This window comes from Pelobates fuscus, chromosome 2 (assembly GCF_036172605.1).
Source record: "Pelobates fuscus isolate aPelFus1 chromosome 2, aPelFus1.pri, whole genome shotgun sequence".
In the NCBI taxonomy this organism is placed as follows: domain Eukaryota; kingdom Metazoa; phylum Chordata; class Amphibia; order Anura; family Pelobatidae; genus Pelobates; species Pelobates fuscus.
The window spans coordinates 193,423,210-193,440,836 of record NC_086318.1 but is presented as its reverse complement, the minus strand read 5'-3'; the positions used below and the strand labels follow the sequence as shown (position 1 = coordinate 193,440,836).

At 40.8% G+C, this 17,627-nt stretch overlaps 1 protein-coding gene across 1 annotated transcript in view; it reads right to left on the bottom strand.

Moving 5' to 3' along the window:
- Window positions 1–2,020: 2,020 nt before the first annotated feature.
- Window positions 2,021–17,627, bottom strand: part of RWDD2A (RWD domain containing 2A) — a 36,751-nt gene continuing 21,144 nt past the window's right edge. Inside the window, exons 2-3 of the mRNA XM_063441144.1 lie at window positions 4,375–4,626; window positions 2,021–3,663 (exon numbers count right to left, since the gene is read on the bottom strand). Coding sequence (XP_063297214.1) covers window positions 2,995–3,663; window positions 4,375–4,575 — 870 coding nt within the window. The 5' untranslated portion in view covers window positions 4,576–4,626 and the 3' untranslated portion in view covers window positions 2,021–2,994. The remainder of the gene's footprint in view (window positions 3,664–4,374; window positions 4,627–17,627) is intronic.

Here is a 17,627-nt window from a genome sequence, read left to right as displayed (position 1 = left end):
CTCGGATCATGTGATGTATTCAATTAAACAGCGCATATCTGCTGAGTTTATCAAATTAATAGAATCAGTTTGCCCTCTTGTACACTACTGGCTCTTGGCGTTACATAGCTTTTTGGATGGAGTAGATATCAAAGAAGCCAAAAAAATGATGAGTTAGTAAAAAATGTTTATTTTAAGTACATTCATCACAGTAAAATAATATTTTGTTATAACAGGCAGTGGATTGTGTAAATGTGAAATGTAACATGCAGACAAGATAAAGAGGTATGAATTATCTCTAAACCAGCAGTAGAGTTTCATCCTTCAAGTAATTTATAATATGTCTTGGGGAGAAAAATATACATAACTACTGCGGCATCAATGTAAGATTATTTATTTTAAAGAATGTTTTATTATAAATGTAGGTCAAGTTTCCAGAAAATTAGTCACAGTTACATGAATTAATTGGTTGTTTCTCAAGAATGTTGGTACCAGGAATGAGCCACTAAATTGAAGATTATATTCCCTGTTTTGGCTCAAGCATGGTATATAACACTTTTATACCTATAACAACCAAACATTACAGAAGGCAATTTTTGCTAATGGGGGTTACAGCATTTTTCCAGTAAAAATGCTTTTATTATTAAACAAAATATTATTGCATTCCCATCATTTAAAACATTCAAACACTAGAATCACTAGAATACATACTGAGGTTAATTGCCTAATTCGTAATGCACTGAGAACCAGACTGCAAGGCAGAAGAAAAGCTGGATTTTCCCACTTGACTATTGTGGCCTAAATTCTGTAATTTGAATGTTTAATTACTGCAGTTCACTATTCATAAAACCTTATGAATGGAGCCTTCACAGGTTTGCCATTAAATGGTATTTTGTAGTCCTCACTAAGATTTAAAGGAACACTCCAAGCACCATCATCACTACAGCAAGCCTCCTAACGTCCCAATTACAGCAGAACATTCCGGATTTACAAACCGATCCCAACTGTCCCTGTTTTTTGCTTTTGGGGACAGCAGGGAAATGTCCCCAAAAAGTGTAGTGCGCTTCATGCTAAGCGTGTGGGCTGACCTGTGTGATTGGCCAGCAGCCGGTCATGTATTCACACCATGTCTGGCGTATTTTTTCCCCATTCTTCTGGCAGATCCATCCCCCCTCCCAAGCGATTAATGTCACTCAAGTGCCGGCATCCTGGTTCAAGGGCTGCCGCCGATGTTGAGGATATTCTACAGTGCACTGTAGTGGTTATAGTGACAAGAATGCCTTGGCACCCCCCAATGTAAGTGATCTGCTTTAAAATTGCTCTAAATTCTTACCTGGGTCCACCAAGCACCACTCACTGCCTCCAGTACTGATGATGGAGAGCTCTTCTGAACTAATCATTGTAGTACAGAGCTCAACTCATTGGCTGAGAAGACAAACTGATCACTCTCATCGAGTGAGCTAAGCCCTGCACCACTGGGGATTGTTCAGACAGACAGCTTCTGGCGTGTGAAAAACCACAAAAAATGTTTTGCAATGTTAATGTTAGCTCTAAATCTGTAATTCACTCATTGCAATGTATTGTTTTATGTTTGTTGGGGCTATCTCTTTGGTTCCTCTCAGATGTATGTGAAAGACAAAAATAAAAGGAAACACAATGGTATAGTATATCAGGCAGGAAAAGTACAATGAAATATGTAATTACATTCCCACTTACCATTTTTAGAGCCTACACCAGCTCTAGTGTGTACACAAATGTGTTTAATAGCTTTTAAAGTGATCCTAAAAATCTTCCAGTTATATAAATGTGCACAGGAATTAAGGATAGTGTGCAAGTGTCTTTTTTCTTTGATTATAATTGTATGTATTGGGGCTGATGTGTACTAAAGTAATTGCTGACATCCAGGAGTAGTGGGAGTTTGAGTGAAGGGCTCAATTTTGTAAGACACAGCCATGTTACAGTGCTGCCGACCTCCCCATGTGATACCTATTAAAGGTTAATAAATAAGTAAGGGTATAAACATTTTTTTTAAATACCCCTCTGTCTCATTGGAGATGTTGCCTTTCGGCTGAAACAGCAAGGTGAATTGTTAGTGTAGGACTCACCAAAGAGGTTTTGCCTTGACGTGGCAAGTGAGCTTACACTTTAATGGCCATTGAAGTATGCTAAAAATCCTCCAGTTATTTAAATGTGCATAGGGAATTGGAATACTGTGCAAGTAACTTTTTCCCTTGGTTTTTATTGTATGTATTGGGGCTGATATTTACTATACTCATAGCCGCCTAGGAGTAGTGGGAATTTGAGAGCAGGGCTTAATTTGTAAGTTTGTATTGCTGACAGTTAGTTGGCCTGATGCTTTCACTGCACTGTGCAGGGAGTGAAGCAAGGACAACTATAGACCCAAGGTGTATGTATATGGCTGAAGGATCCTGTCATAGAATTACGATAGGGATGAGATTTTTTTTCTTACATATCCTTCAATTAACACAGAATCTATTTCCTTTCAAAACTTGATGAAAAGATTATTACATTAAAAAAATTGTGTTGAGGTGACATCAGTTGTCCTTAGGATTAGTGGTGTTGGTGCTTAGTAGAATGCCAGCCACAAGACAGGAGGTAGAATGGGTTTATTATATGCATATGTCATGATTACGTATTTTTAATGGCAGGTCTAAGGTTAACATTCCCTGGGACAGCAACACCATACACACGTTTCAGTCTGCCTGATATTGGTGCGAGTTACATTTCCAGGCATTATCTTTTGACCCATTTGTGCTGTTTTTTGTTACCTCAGTTCCTTTACTGCAATATCATTATCGGGATCTGTGAGCATAACCTCCACTAATAATGGGCATGGAGAGACCAGAACATGTTGCGGCATGTGATATCTAAATCTACATCTATATATAGGTATACATCTCTGCAGCTCACAGGATTCAATGGAGCAATATTGATAAAAAAAAAATACACAAAAAACTCACTCATTCCAACCATTTATCTCTGTTGGTAAATACATCAAGATTTGCCCTCAATGCCAAATAGAATCTGAAATATATGTTCACTCTTATGTTGTTTGAGGTATTCAAAAAACTGTCCCAAGTCCATATGGTAGTCATTGCGGAGCCCGTAATCCCCATGTGCGGCAAACTGTAACTCCTCAAATGAGTTAAACAGTCTTACGGCATCAAGGTTGCCAGTTACTTGTTTACTGTCCGTGTGTTTGCATGAGATATGTTTCCAGTTTGGGTACCGTATGTCACGCCAGAACTCTTCGCATTGACCTTTAAGTCCTTCAATACATATCACCCCAGGCTTCCCGGTCAAGCAAAATCCAGTTAAGTTTAGATGCTTAGCGCAGTCTAAGATCTTTTTTCTTAACTCTTGGCGATATATGTGGTGGCTGTAAATCCACATTCTGTGGAAGGTGTCTGTAATCTCATCCACATGCGACTCAGCTTCCTCACTGGGCTTTGCGCTCTGCACATAAGAGGAGATGTTGTCTTGCAACCACTGCGCAGCATTAGTGATGCAGAGCTCTCCTCGATCAAGTGACATGATATAGGATTCCAAGCATTTGTTCAGAATGTTTTGTTGCTGTCTGTCCAGTGCACTGTATCTCACAAATAGCTGGGGTTCAGCTTTGGGGTAGTTATGAGGAAGTGACACGTGCATCTGTAACTTAATCTGAAAAAGATGTATTGAGAATATTAAAAGTCTGTATGTCTGAGTCTAGGTGGCAAAATGACAACAGTTTTAAATGGTGTAAGAGGAGTTGCTTAACTTTTGAACGTGGTTATTTTATAATGACCAAATATCAGAACAGGTGTCATATTAAGGCACACATTACAAAGGCTCTAGCTGTAGTTTCTGGGGCACCACTTCCAAATTGTTTACCAAAAACCTGTGACAGCACCCACAGACACAACACCGAACTGTAATGGTTATTGTGACCCTTTCATTAAAATCTAGAAGGTCCTGTGTTCTAAGGAAACAGATCACAGATAACAATCGCTATTTTGGGACTATAGGCTCCGTTCTGTCCACCCCCACTGCTCAATAAAATGAAGTTAAATAAATTTTATTGAGTAAAAGCTCATATAGAAGCAATGGTTTTAAAGTTGGCATGTGCAGCCAAACATCACGCTCCTTTAACATCATACTGCATACCATGAAGAATACAGCTTCAATAGCTGCTATATGAATGCATTTCACGGGAAATAGAGGAAAACAGAAATATCTTCCTTGAATTGGTATAATAGAACATGAAGAATTGCAAAAAAAATATTAATAATATTTAGTTAATGACAAATCAGAAACAAAAAAAAACCCCGTCCTGTAGAGATATAAAATAGATATAAAATAAATAAAAGGATAATAAGTAATAATAATACTTACTGGTGAAGCCTCAGTTTTGAGATATAGTGAGAAATCAAGGCGTGGTGGAAGTGACTCACAAATCCCCTCTAAATACCTCTGTACACGTAAAACAGAACTGGTATCTTCCAGAACAATATCCTCTTTGTTGGGGAACATTGAGAAAAGCATTTCCATCTCCAGAAGCTGTAGCTCCAGACATTCGCGTTCTGTGGCGTTCATTGTTTCACACGTAAATACAGACAATTCCCAACTAATGGTCTTGTTCTTGGTCTGCGGAGAAAATAGTTAACAAGTATTTGTGATATCTTTGCATTCTGTATGAATGTAGAAAGCAAGGTGTGTGAACTTACAGAGAGAAAACACATGTAAGTGTAGGCAAAGTTTAAATGGACCCTGTATGCAGAGCACACACAGAATCTTTACACACCTTTAATATTCCTTCTATTGCTGCCCTGTTCCTCAAATAAGAAACTGAAGCCTTTCAGCCATTCTTAGTCTTCAATCAGCTAACAGGGGTTCTCAACCCAGTCCTCAGGACCCCCTACCAGTCCAGGATTTGGGGATTACCTAGTTGTGTCTAAGGTGTTTAGAAAAAGGGGGGGAAAAACACCTTAGACTCCAAGGTGTTTTTTTTTTTCTTCTAGGTAATCCCTAAACCCTGGACTGGTAGGGGGTCCTTGAGGACAAGGTTGAGAACCCCTGATAATAGTACATTGCAAAAAAGCTCAATACCCAAATCTTTCCATAAAGCAACTGAGTGAGGGAAAGAAGAACATGGAAACTATTGAATGAAATTGTACTCCGAGTCTCCATTTTTATTACAAACTGTTCTTTGAGTACCACTATAGGACCTAGTATGTAGCTGTGTGAAATGTACAGTTTGTCCTTAACCAGCTCCTGCAGTAACTGTGCAGGACGTGCTGGGATGGACACACCTCCAGATCTCCTCTCTCTCTCCTCCGTTCATATTTGGGCTACAGCAGGGATGTGTCTATCAGCAAAATGAATTGGACACACATGGTGTGAGTTGTGAACAGTAAATATTTCCTGATTAAGAGACTGGAGACTGTTGTAAGCCAGCTATCATCAGACATGACAACAAGCCTATTACTGGAGGACTGGGAATGGTTTAGTATTTGAGGAAGGAGTTGCATGGTAAAATGGCGTGAAAATGCTGATTATATAAGTCCCTAATGTGGGTGCACCTCTGTGACTGCTCGAAGGTAAAGAAGGACCTACCCCAGCCATTCCTTCTCTATTTTGTATTGTTATTGTAATGGTGTTTGTGGGAATTAAAGGGGAAAGTCATCCTTGTGGTTAATAAGAGAGGATGAAACATTGTATTCTGTAAATAAACTTTATTTTTAGTAATTGTGTCAATTTGACAATTCATATATATTGCAACCTCTTTAAATTAAAACATGTTATAAAACAAATAATTTACTGACCTTTGTCCCAGCGCTGACAACAGCCCCCTCACAGCATCCCGCTCTACCCTCTATGGCATCAAGGGTGATGATATAGGTCCAATCAAATGCTTCTCTTAAAGAGGCATTATTGACCTATAGTGCACGCGTGGCAACCTGTCAATCAAATGCTTCTCATACCAAAGCATTAAACACAATGTTTCTCTATGAGAAACAGTGAGCATTACTGTCAGGATATACTAATATGCCCAACACTGAAAACTAAGTAAAAAATAAAGAAAATCCTAAGAAGTATTACCGGGCCTTAGAACGGCCGGATTTAACGTATAAAAAGGAAAAAAACCCGGACGGCGGGGCCTGACCGCCGACGGGATCAGACGTGTTGTGTCTGAGCTCCCGCTCCAGGGCCTGACGGGTGGCGCAAATTGGAGGCCACCCGTGACAAACAACCCACACCGGGACCACACAGACCCCCAGTAACAGGAGCGAGCGGAAATAACGTCTGAACCTTGTCCGGCGCCGACCGTAACCCGCGCGGGGTCCGGAGCTGGATGGAACTTGAGCCGGGATGAGACAGACGCTCTCCGGCCGGAGTCTCGCTTTCCCCCCCCTCTGGACCGGGGGGGTCATCCCGGTCTACAAGGGCATCAAGCAGAGTGTCGGCCTGGGCCTCAACACCCGCCCTGGCAAGGAATATCCAGCGGGCAATAATCCACAAAATGGCCGTCGTGCGCCGAAATTAACGAGCTGACTGAAGGGGAAATTACCAAGCACCATCAGACCACCATGACAGCCTATCCCAGGCTTATACTGGCGGACTATGCTGGCCAGATCAAGGTACAGGCTGTGGGCAAACAATAAGGTGAAAAGATACATACACAAAACGGGACCTGCCCTTATACAGCAGACCCACAGGGGTCACCAGACCCTACAGCTGCCAACCCCCGACAAAATAGGCCAGATGGACCAAACAACAAGCCACCCACCCTGCATCCAGTTAGAAAGGGCCCACCCTACCAGACCGGACCTACGACACCATAACCACCGTCATACGCAACGCACAGCGCAGGACGACTAAACTGCAGCTCCAGGGCACAAGCAGCACCTACCAAGCGAACGCACAGCGGCGAGAGCCGCAGGGGAACTACCTGCTGACCAACTTTGGAGCCGACGCAGGTACAGTTGACCACACAAATCCTGCTTAACCTGGCGGACTCATGTAACTAGGCCGAAACCCAGAGACAATGATCTAAGCTCATTATTACCTGCCCTAGCATAAACTCCAACTGTGCTTAGCCAGACACACTGCCTCCAGCCCACACAGCATGTTTCACGCATTATACCAAGCGAGGCACACAATCAAGAATGCCACACTAGCAAACTTTAGGGCTCTGACACCCACTTTAACGAATGAAAAGCGTCACCAAACTTAACCCTAATGTAATGAGGCATTCCCATAACTTGCTAATACATTTTAAGCTAGACCATATATGTTTGGTCACTCACTCATACGTAAGTTCAGATAACCTAAAAACTAAGCCACGGTGAATCCCTCAACTACTGACAAATATCACTCTACTATTGTTATTTGTTTGTTATCATACAAAAAAAATGTGCAATCCCTACTAATGCTATGTTACTGATATTCTATGTTTATCACACTATGCTTGATAGTGCTGTTGTGGCATATGAAGCTTGTCTGTACACACTTGTACGATAAAAATAAAGAATTAAAAAAAAAAAAAAAAGGAAAAAACACAAGACAGGCTGAGAACAAGAACACAGAAAACACAAAACCGTTAAAGGGACACTCCAGGCACCCAGACCACTTCTGCTCATTGGAGTGGTCTGGGTGCCAACTCCCACTACCCTTAACCCTGCAAGTGTAATTATTGCAGTTTTTCATAAACTGCAATATTTACATTGCAGTGTTAACTCCACCTCTAGTGGCTGTCTATTAGACAGCCACTAGAGGTCACTTCCTGGGTTCTAGCACAGGTTTCCTGTGCTAGAGCGTCGCTGGACGTCCTCACGCTGTGTGAGGACCTCCAGCGTCGCTTAAAACCCCATAGGAAAGCATTGAAATGATTTTTCAATGCTTTCCTATGGGGAGACATAATGCGCATGCGCGGCATTTCCGCGCATGCGCATTAGGTCTCCTCGGCCGGTGAGCGAGATTAGTCTCGCCCACCGGCCGACGTAATCATTAGGAGGAGCGTCGCGGAGGCGGAGACAGCGGCGAGGGACATCGCCGCTGTCCCAGGTAAGTGACTGAAGGGGTTTTCACCCCTTCAGTAACCGGGGATTGGTGGGTGGGAGGGAGAGGGACCCTCCAGTGCCAGAAAAACGGATCGTTTTTCTGGCACTGGAGTTTCCCTTTAAGTAAGCCAAAGGTCAAGGAATACAGAAGTCAGAAAAGTCAGGAGCCAAGCCAAAGGTCAAGGGATACAGAGATCGGAATGTCAATAGGTAAGCCAAGGTCAAAATACACATGAAACAGTACCAGAAACGCTCTCTGATAACCAGAATGGAAACCACGACGGCACAGAGAAATGAAGGAAATGGTTTAAATAGCCTAAGGTACTCCTTGATTGGCTGCAGGGGAGCATGTGACAGTTAACGTGTGTGTGTGACGTCTCACATACACGTTTCCAAAGTGTAGGCACTCATAGGGTTAAGCAAGAACCTTAAAAGATTCTTACTTGCAGAGGCTGGGGTCTCTAATGATTACAGACCCGGCCACTGTGAGAAGGGAGGAGAGCACGTCAGTGGACAGCAGGCATCGCAGGAGGAGGTAATTGGCTGCATTCTCATTACCATGTGGGAATGCCGCCACAACAAGATGCGCCCACCGAGTCCCAGTCCGCTCTCGGGCATTAGCAGACCCGGCGGGTGCCTGCAGAATGGGTGCGTAGTCGGCGGCATTCCCTTTGCGATGTGAGAATGCCGCCGCAACAATACGCGCCCGCCGGGACCCATACCGCTCTCTGGCAGAAGCGGACCCGACTGGCGTCGTGACAATTACCCTGTGTATGTGTGCTGGTGTTGTAGTGTGGGCCGTTAAAAGACCCAGGTTTTACCATTCCCATAATCAGAGGACTTGGAGGCATGGTTTGAAGCCATGATTTCAAGTCCTAAAACACATGAAACAAAAAGAAGTGGAGAACAGGACAAAGGAGACATATTTATGATACTGTAACAACTTTAATAACATCAAGCTGTTATAGTGCCTACAGTGTTCCTTTAATGGAAATAATAGTGAAGTTACCTATGACTGACTGGCATTTAGACATGTCAAAAGGTTAAAGGAACACTATAGTCACCTAAATTACTTTAGCTAAATAAAGCAGTTTTCGTGTATAGATCATTCCCCTGCAAATTCACTGCTCAATTCACTGTCATTTAGGAGTTAAATCACTTTGTTTCTGTTTATGCAGCCCTAGCCACACCTCCCCTGGCTATGATTGACAGAGCCTGCATGAAAAAAAAAACTGGTTTCACTTTCAAACAGATGTATTTTACCTTAAATAATTGTATCTCAATCTCTATATTGAACTTTAAATCACATACAGGAGGCTCTTGCAGGGTCTAGCAAGCTATTAACATAGCAGGGGATAACAAAATCTTAATTAAACAGAACTTGCAATAAAGAAAGCCTAAATAGGGCTCTCTTTACAGGAAGTGTTTATGGAAGGCTGTGCAAGTCACATGCAGGGAGGTGTGACTAGAGTTCATAAACAAAGGGATTTAACTCCTAAATGGCAGAGGATTGAGCAGTGAGGCTACAGGGGCATGTTCTAAACACCAAAACTGCTTCATTAAGCTAAAGTTGTTTAGGTGACTATAGTGTCCCTTTAATAATGAATGTGTTATATGTGGTTAATGTTGTTACTGCCTTTAAAATAAAAAAAATGTTAAGCCTTTTAAAATATATTCTAACCCCTTAAGGACCGGACTTTTTTTGCGATGTTGTTCATTTGCGACCAGGCATCTTTTTGACACTTTTGTGGTGTTTGTGTTTAGCTGTAATTTTCCGCTCTCTCATTTACTGTTCCCATACAAATTATATATTGTTTTTTTTCAGGACAAAAGGGGCTTTCTTTACATACCATTATTTATATAATCTCATGTAATTTAATTTAAAAAAAATGAAAAAATATGATGAAAAATTGAAAAAAATACAAGTTTTTTGAATTTTATGTGAAAAATCTTTTACTCATCTACAAAAGCGAATGAAAAAAACTGCTAAATAGATTCAAAATGTTGTCCCTAGTTCAAAAATACCCAGTGTTTACATGCTTTTTGCTATTTTTTTGCATGTTATAGGGCTATAAGCAGGGGTCAAGTCCTGGGGAAAAAAGTGTGGGAACTCTCCCCCACCAAAAAAAAACCCACTCGTATGCATATATAAATGCGTGCACACACATACACTCACAGACACACACATGCACTCAGACACTCACAGACGCACACACATACTCAGACACTCACACAGTGGTGTATTTTAATTTTGTGCTGCCCTAGGCATGACTATACCGGAGCACCCCCTAATCTAAATTTACCACCCATTCCTGTCAAGGGCGCACCGCTTCCTGATTAAGAACCCACCCCTTCCTCTTTAGACTCCACCTTTTCCTGCTCCTTTTAAAGAAATACTATAGTGCCAGGAAAACAAAGCTGTTTTCCTGGCACTATAATTCCCTGTAGTGCCCCCCCTCCCTCATTCGACACTGATGGGGTTAAAATCCTATGGGTATTTAGCAGATGCTGGATGTCCTCATGCACAGGGGTGAGGACGTCCAGCATCAGTTAGGCGACTTTTGGTCACCTAACCACCCGAAAGTCCCTCTAGTGTCTGATAGACAGCCACTAGAGGTGGAGTTACCCCTCAAGGTAATTATTGCAGTTTCTGAGAAACCGCAATAATTACACTTGCAGGTTTAAGGGGACTGGGACACTGCACCCAGACCACTTCAATGAGCTGAAATTGTCTGGGTGCCTATAGTGTCCCTCTAAGCACACTCTCTGACAGACACCCACACTGGCAGATACACACTGACAGTAACACACACACTACGTGACAAACACACAGACGTCACTGATTTGACACACACACACATTCACTGACACACACTCATTCATTGACAGAGAGACACACACAAACACACTGACAGACACACACTAATAGTCACACACACTAAATGACAAACAGACTCTCACTGATTTGACAGACACTTACAAACATACACTAACAGAAGCACATACAGGCAAACATGTGCATACACTAACAGAAGCATACACTAACAGAAGCACATACACGCAAACATGCATACACTAACAGAAGCACACACACATGCGTACACTAACAGAAGCACATACACGCAAACATGCATACACTAACAGAAGCACATACACTCACACACACGTACATATGATAACAGACGTAAATACACGCATACACACACACACACTGACACAAACACACACATACATACACCAACAGACATGAACTAACATACACACACATAGACTAACAGACATACACTAACAGACATACACACATACATAGACTAACAGACATACACTAACAGACACACACATACACTAACAGACATACACATACACTAACAGACATACACACACATTCATAGACTAACACACATACACATACACTAACAGACATACACATACACACACACATACATACACATACACTAACAGACATACATACACATACACTAACAGACATACACACAGACATACATACACACACATACACTAACAAACATACACACAGACATACATACACAAACATACATACACATACACTAACAGACATACACACACATACACTAACAGACATACACACAGATACATACACATACACTAACAGACATACACACAGACATACATACACATACACTAACAGACATACACACAGACATACATACACATACACTAACAGACATACACACAGGCATACATACACATACACTAACAGACATACACACAGACATACATACACATACACTAACAGACATACACACAGACATACATACACATACACTAACAGACATACATACACATACACTAACAGACATACACACAGACATACATACACATACACTAACAGACATACATATATTCAAATTATTCAAATAAACATTGCCCACCCACCCAGCCTCCCTACCTTTCAGGAAAGCTGGCATGGATGGGTCCCTGGGGTCCAGTGGGGCTGCAGTGAGGCTGGCATGGGGGGGGCCACCTGATTGCCCCCCTCCTTCCCCCCGGCGGGCGGCTCTCTCCCTGTCACACACGGCGAGGGAGCTGTGTCCTCTCTGCTCCCTCTCGCCGCGCGCCGTTTTCTGATGCAGGGAGCCGGAATATGACGTCATATTCCGGCTCCCGGCATCAGCAGACAACCCACGCGGCGAGAGGGAGCAGAGAGGACACAGCTCCCTCGCCGCGTGTGACAGGGAGAGAGCCGCCCGCCGGGGGTGAGGAGGGGGGGCAATCAGGTGGCCCCCCCATGACAGGGGGAACAGAGGGCATTTGGGGGCGGCATTTTTTGCCGCCCCCTGAGTGCCTGCAGGGGGAACGGCGTTCCTGCTGTGAAAAAAGTGCAGGAACGCCGTTCCCACGCGTTCCTGCAGGACTCGAGCCCTGGCTATAAGTACAAGTAGGATATTGCGGTTTCAAAACATACATTTTTAAAATGTATCAATAGTGACATTGTAACACTATTATCTGTCATAAATTGCTAAATAACACCCCACATGTACATATTTTTTTAAAAGTAGACAACCCAGGGTATTCAATATGGGGTATGTCCAGACTTTTTTAGTAGCCACTTAGTCGCAAACACTGGCCAAAGTTAGCGTTCATATTTGTTTGTGTGTGAAAAAAGTAAAAAACTAAATTGAACGCTAATTTTGGCCAGTGTTTGTGACTAAGTGGTTACTAAAAAAGACTGGACATACCCCATTTGCAATACCTTGGGTTGTCTTCTTTTGCAAATGGTATGCCATCATGGGGGTAATTCTCATTCCTGGGCTACCATACGCTCTCAAAGGCAACGTAACCAACCTGGCCATTTTCAATGTAAAAATATTTGACCCATATATTTGACCCTGTAACTTTCAAAAACGCTATAAAACCTGTACATGGGGGGTCCTGTTCTACTCAGGAGACTTTGCTGAACACAAATATTAGTGTTTAAAAACTGGAAAATGTATCACAACAATTATATCATCAGTAAAAGTGCTGTTTGTGTGTGGAAAATGCAAAAAAAGTAACTTTCACTGACAATATCATCGCTGTGATATGTTTTACTGTTTTGAATCACTAATATTTGTGTTCAGCGAAGTCTCCCGAGTAAAACAGTACCCCCCATGTACAGGTTTTAGGGTGTCGTAGAACGTTACAGGGTAAAATACAGTGATAGCAAATTAAATTCTCTGTACTTTCGGCCTGGGTTGGCAGGCAGGTCCCTTAAATTGCAATCAATAAAATAACTTAATTATGTAAAAATATTACATAAATACGCACGTAGAATTTAAATATATATGCATATTTATATATTTGAAGTCTACGTGTATATTTATATAATTATTTATGTAATTTTGTATATGGACATATGAATAGTTTGCATTCTTTTTATTTATTTATATATACATAGATATATATACAATTTCATTCTAAGTGTATTTTGATATAAATATATATATATTAATATCAAAATACAGTTAGAATAAAATTTCGTATAGATATATAATTTTAATTTTTATTATTATTTTTTATTTTTTAAATGTAATTTAAATTATTTATTATTCGTATTTTATAATAATATATATATACAATATATATAGTTATTATATATATTATATTTATACGTGTGTAAATTAATTATAAGTGTATTTTTATATTAATATATGTACATATTAATATAAAAATACACTTAGCATGACATTATATATATGATATATAGACATATATTATATAGGTATAATATATGTCTATATATCATATATATACACATATATAATAATATATTTTTTTTTATTAACTATAACTTAAATTTTTTTTTTGATTTTACACTGATTTTACAGTTGCAGGGAGACTGCCTGTCAGCACAGACAGTCCCCCTGCAGGCAGATACTTGGACACCTATTGTGACCATGTGGTCGCCCTGTTGGCGATCACATGGCCACAGGGGTCCTAAACCGCCATGGGGAGACTGTCTGGGCTGCAGGCAGTCTCCCCACACCGGGAGCACCGCCGATCGCCGCCGGGGGAACGACGGCGATCGGGTAAGTACATTGGACGGTTAGGACGGTTCAGGACCGTCACCGGTCGGCAACGCAAAAATGCCGATGACGGTCCTGAACCGTCCTCCGTCCTTAAGGGGTTAATAAACACCAAGGCTTAGCTCAAGATAAACATTGTTACAAGTTGTCTGTGTTGATTGTGTGGTCTCTTAAATTCTTTTAATTTAATACATATTTCCTATTGGACATATGTTGGTTTCATTTGATAATCATACTCCCACCCACCCCTAAATTGAGAAGCATAAATAAATAGTAACAACTTTTTTCCCTCTTCACACCCCACACTCAGATAACCCAATTCTCTTTTCACCAACTGCATCATATAATGCTTATACGTCTTATTTATTGTAGACATACTTTGCTTTCAATATATACTGTGTATAAAATACACGTTACCCTTTCATTTTGGGTAATTATACCCCACTACCTTTAGAATGTAAGCTCATTTGAGCAGGGCCCTCAGCACCTTCTGTGTCTCATATTTATCTGCACATAAAAATGTGATTAATGGCATTTACTGTCCTGACAGGAAAAGTTGTGCCGAGCAGCAATCAATCCACAGGAGGGTTTGTGCTGAGCAGCAATCATGCAAATAGGAACCTGGTAACTGCCTTGGGGGTCAAAGGCCGGTTACAACCAATCAGATCCACAGGTGGGGTATTTAGGCCCAGTTCTCCTCTTGCTCTGTGCCGTCGTGGTTTCCCTTGTGGTTGTCCGAAAGCCCGTTATTGATTCTGTTTTTTCTGGTTATTTGACTTTGGCATTGATATTGACTTCCCTGTTTTCTGGCATCCCTGACTCCTGGTTTTTCCTTATCGTTGTGTCTCTTTCTGTATCCCTTGACCTCGGCTATTCCTGACTATTCTTTGGTACGTTAGTCCGGCCATTCTAGGTCCGGTATATGTTACCTATCAGTCCTCTGTGTTACACAATTCTACGTGCTGGATCATTCTGTAATCCTGACATTCTGTTCCTGTAATTCCAACTTGTCTTACCGCAATAACTTGTTTATTTGTCCACCTAAAATTCAGTTTCTCCAGCCTAATAGATGGCAGCATGTAGGGGATGGCTGGTAAAAAAAAATAGGGACATGTATGGAAACAATTGGTGTAAATGTATCCAACTTTCACACCCAAGTTACTTGGTCTATCTAACAAATACTGTTCCCCATGTTTATTTCTATGTTTCTCTGGAAATGGAAATGTCTATTCTATGTGGAGAGTGTTCTATGTTAGTGTAACTAATTAAATATAGACACATGGATTCAAGTAAAGGATATTTTCATGTAACTTTTACCCGGCGCAATTTTTTTTTTTTTTAATGCTGGTACTGGACACTGGGCATTGTAACAATGACATATTAAAGATAAATAGTCAAGTAGCAGAGTAAACACTGACTGTATTCACATCTTTATATAACACTTGTTTCTCAGATCCAAAGTGCAGCTGACTATGCTTTTTATTGAAGTTGTTTGAAATAGACAGAGCTATGTCTAATAGCGTGCAGGGTCCAGCAGGAAATATTTAGCCCTCATTAAAGAAGGCGTGAATGGCCCCATGTCCCAGCAGGTTCAAGGAATTACTTTCCTGGTTTGAGTCCAGAGTTCTTCTATTCTCAGTAAATAGGTTATAACATCAAGTGGTTGATCATTACTGAAAATGTTGACAGTGGTGCTGTTCACAAAATTATTATTTTTTATATTTTAAGAATCCAAATTTTAACCAACAATTGAATGTATGAAGTGTTAGGTTTCCTCACAATCAAAACTTAAACTCTTTAGTGACACCCAGGGGATTTTTCATTTATTGCAGTTCAGTGAACATACATACGGTCTGATTTCCTGTTTAATGAACACTATAGGTATGTCTCTATATGCCATGTGCCCCCTGTTTAAACCCTGCAGCTAAAAACATTGACACTAGAGGTGCAATATCAAAGAAAAACTCTTTTTTAGTCAGACTGTCTTAAAGGGACTGATTGGCACAGATTGGTGTTTTGCCATTTAAGTACGCTAATTTCCTAATGCTTTCCTATGGGAAAGCACTGGATTGGCAGAGATCATTGGATGTTGTTGATCTCAGCCAAATTGTAGGGCTTGTAAAAGGAGACACTGCGAGTGAGAAAGGGTAATACTCGCAGGGCTAGTCCGGTCACCTAAACAGTGTCTAGGACACTATCGCTTTTGAATTAAATATCTGTATCGCTAATGCTAAAGGGTTCCTTTAATAATAAATTGCATTGTATAAAATAAATATTTTTATTATGAAAAAAAGAAAAGTATTTCTTGCACAAAGGCAAAAAAAAAAAAGAATAAACTAAATGTGCACAGTGATTATTTTACAGGCTGGAAAACAATAATGACAAACTGATTTTCTGCAGATAAGAAAGAGCAAGTGTATCAACTGACTACGTATGTATATGTATATATATATATATATGTATATATTTACTGTGAAGAACAGTGTGCATCACTGAGTAGATAGATGGAAAGGCTATGCAGAGCGGTGCGTCAGTGTATAGAGGGATTTACTGTGCAGAGCAGTGTGGATGTCACTCAGATCTCAGTTGTGCGTGTATATAAATATATAATAGTCACATTACCGTGACAATATACAATATTGCTCTCACATTGCAGCCATGTTGCCTGGTGCATGTACACATAATGATCCATCCCCCTAACCCCTCTTCCCTCCATGTAAGGGACCAGGCTTCCTGATCTGCCAGCTCGCTGCTGGCTTTTTATAGGCTCACACATGGCCTGCATGCTCTGGTTGCATGATCCCCTCCATCTCAGAGGTTCGCTCCATAAAGGAAACAAACAAATGTTTTTCCAAGTAGTTGGGCTCTGTTTGGGAGAGATGGGTGCAAGCCCTACAACTTTCCACTATTCCTAGGGATGACACTGATTGATTACATCAGTGTTCCCACTAGGGTGGGAATGGCAAGTTCAAAAAAGAAGAAGCAGATAAGTATGAAAAAAAGTCATATTTACCTGCATTTTCTGAATGCTGAATGAGACAACTGTCTCATTTACAACTAAAGCTTATGAGACAGTTGTCTCAAAGGGATGCATGTTCCTTTAATATCTACAGGTTAGGTGTCACCATGGAAGGCAAGATTGCTGAATGCTGTGAAGCATTCTAATGGCTGAGGACAGCGATTGCCAGGTTTGTCCAGTAGGTCCACAATACTTCTTCATGAGAATAAGACTATTCCAACACATTTCTGTCAACAAGAGTGTACTTTAGTTGTGTCCTGTGCCGACATCAGATCCATGGAGTCCTACCAGCCACGAGCTTTTTATGTCTATAAGTATTTTAGTGGTCTGGAGTGTCTGTAGCATATTCTTCTTCTTCCTTCTGTGTCTTTCTCCAGTTGATTGATATATATATATATACACGTCTTTTGTATATATAGTCTTGGGTCAAAGGCTTGCGACATTAATATACATCTATATTAATGAAAAGTACTAATATGCAATCTGACTTATGGTTTATTCTTAGTTACTGATACATAA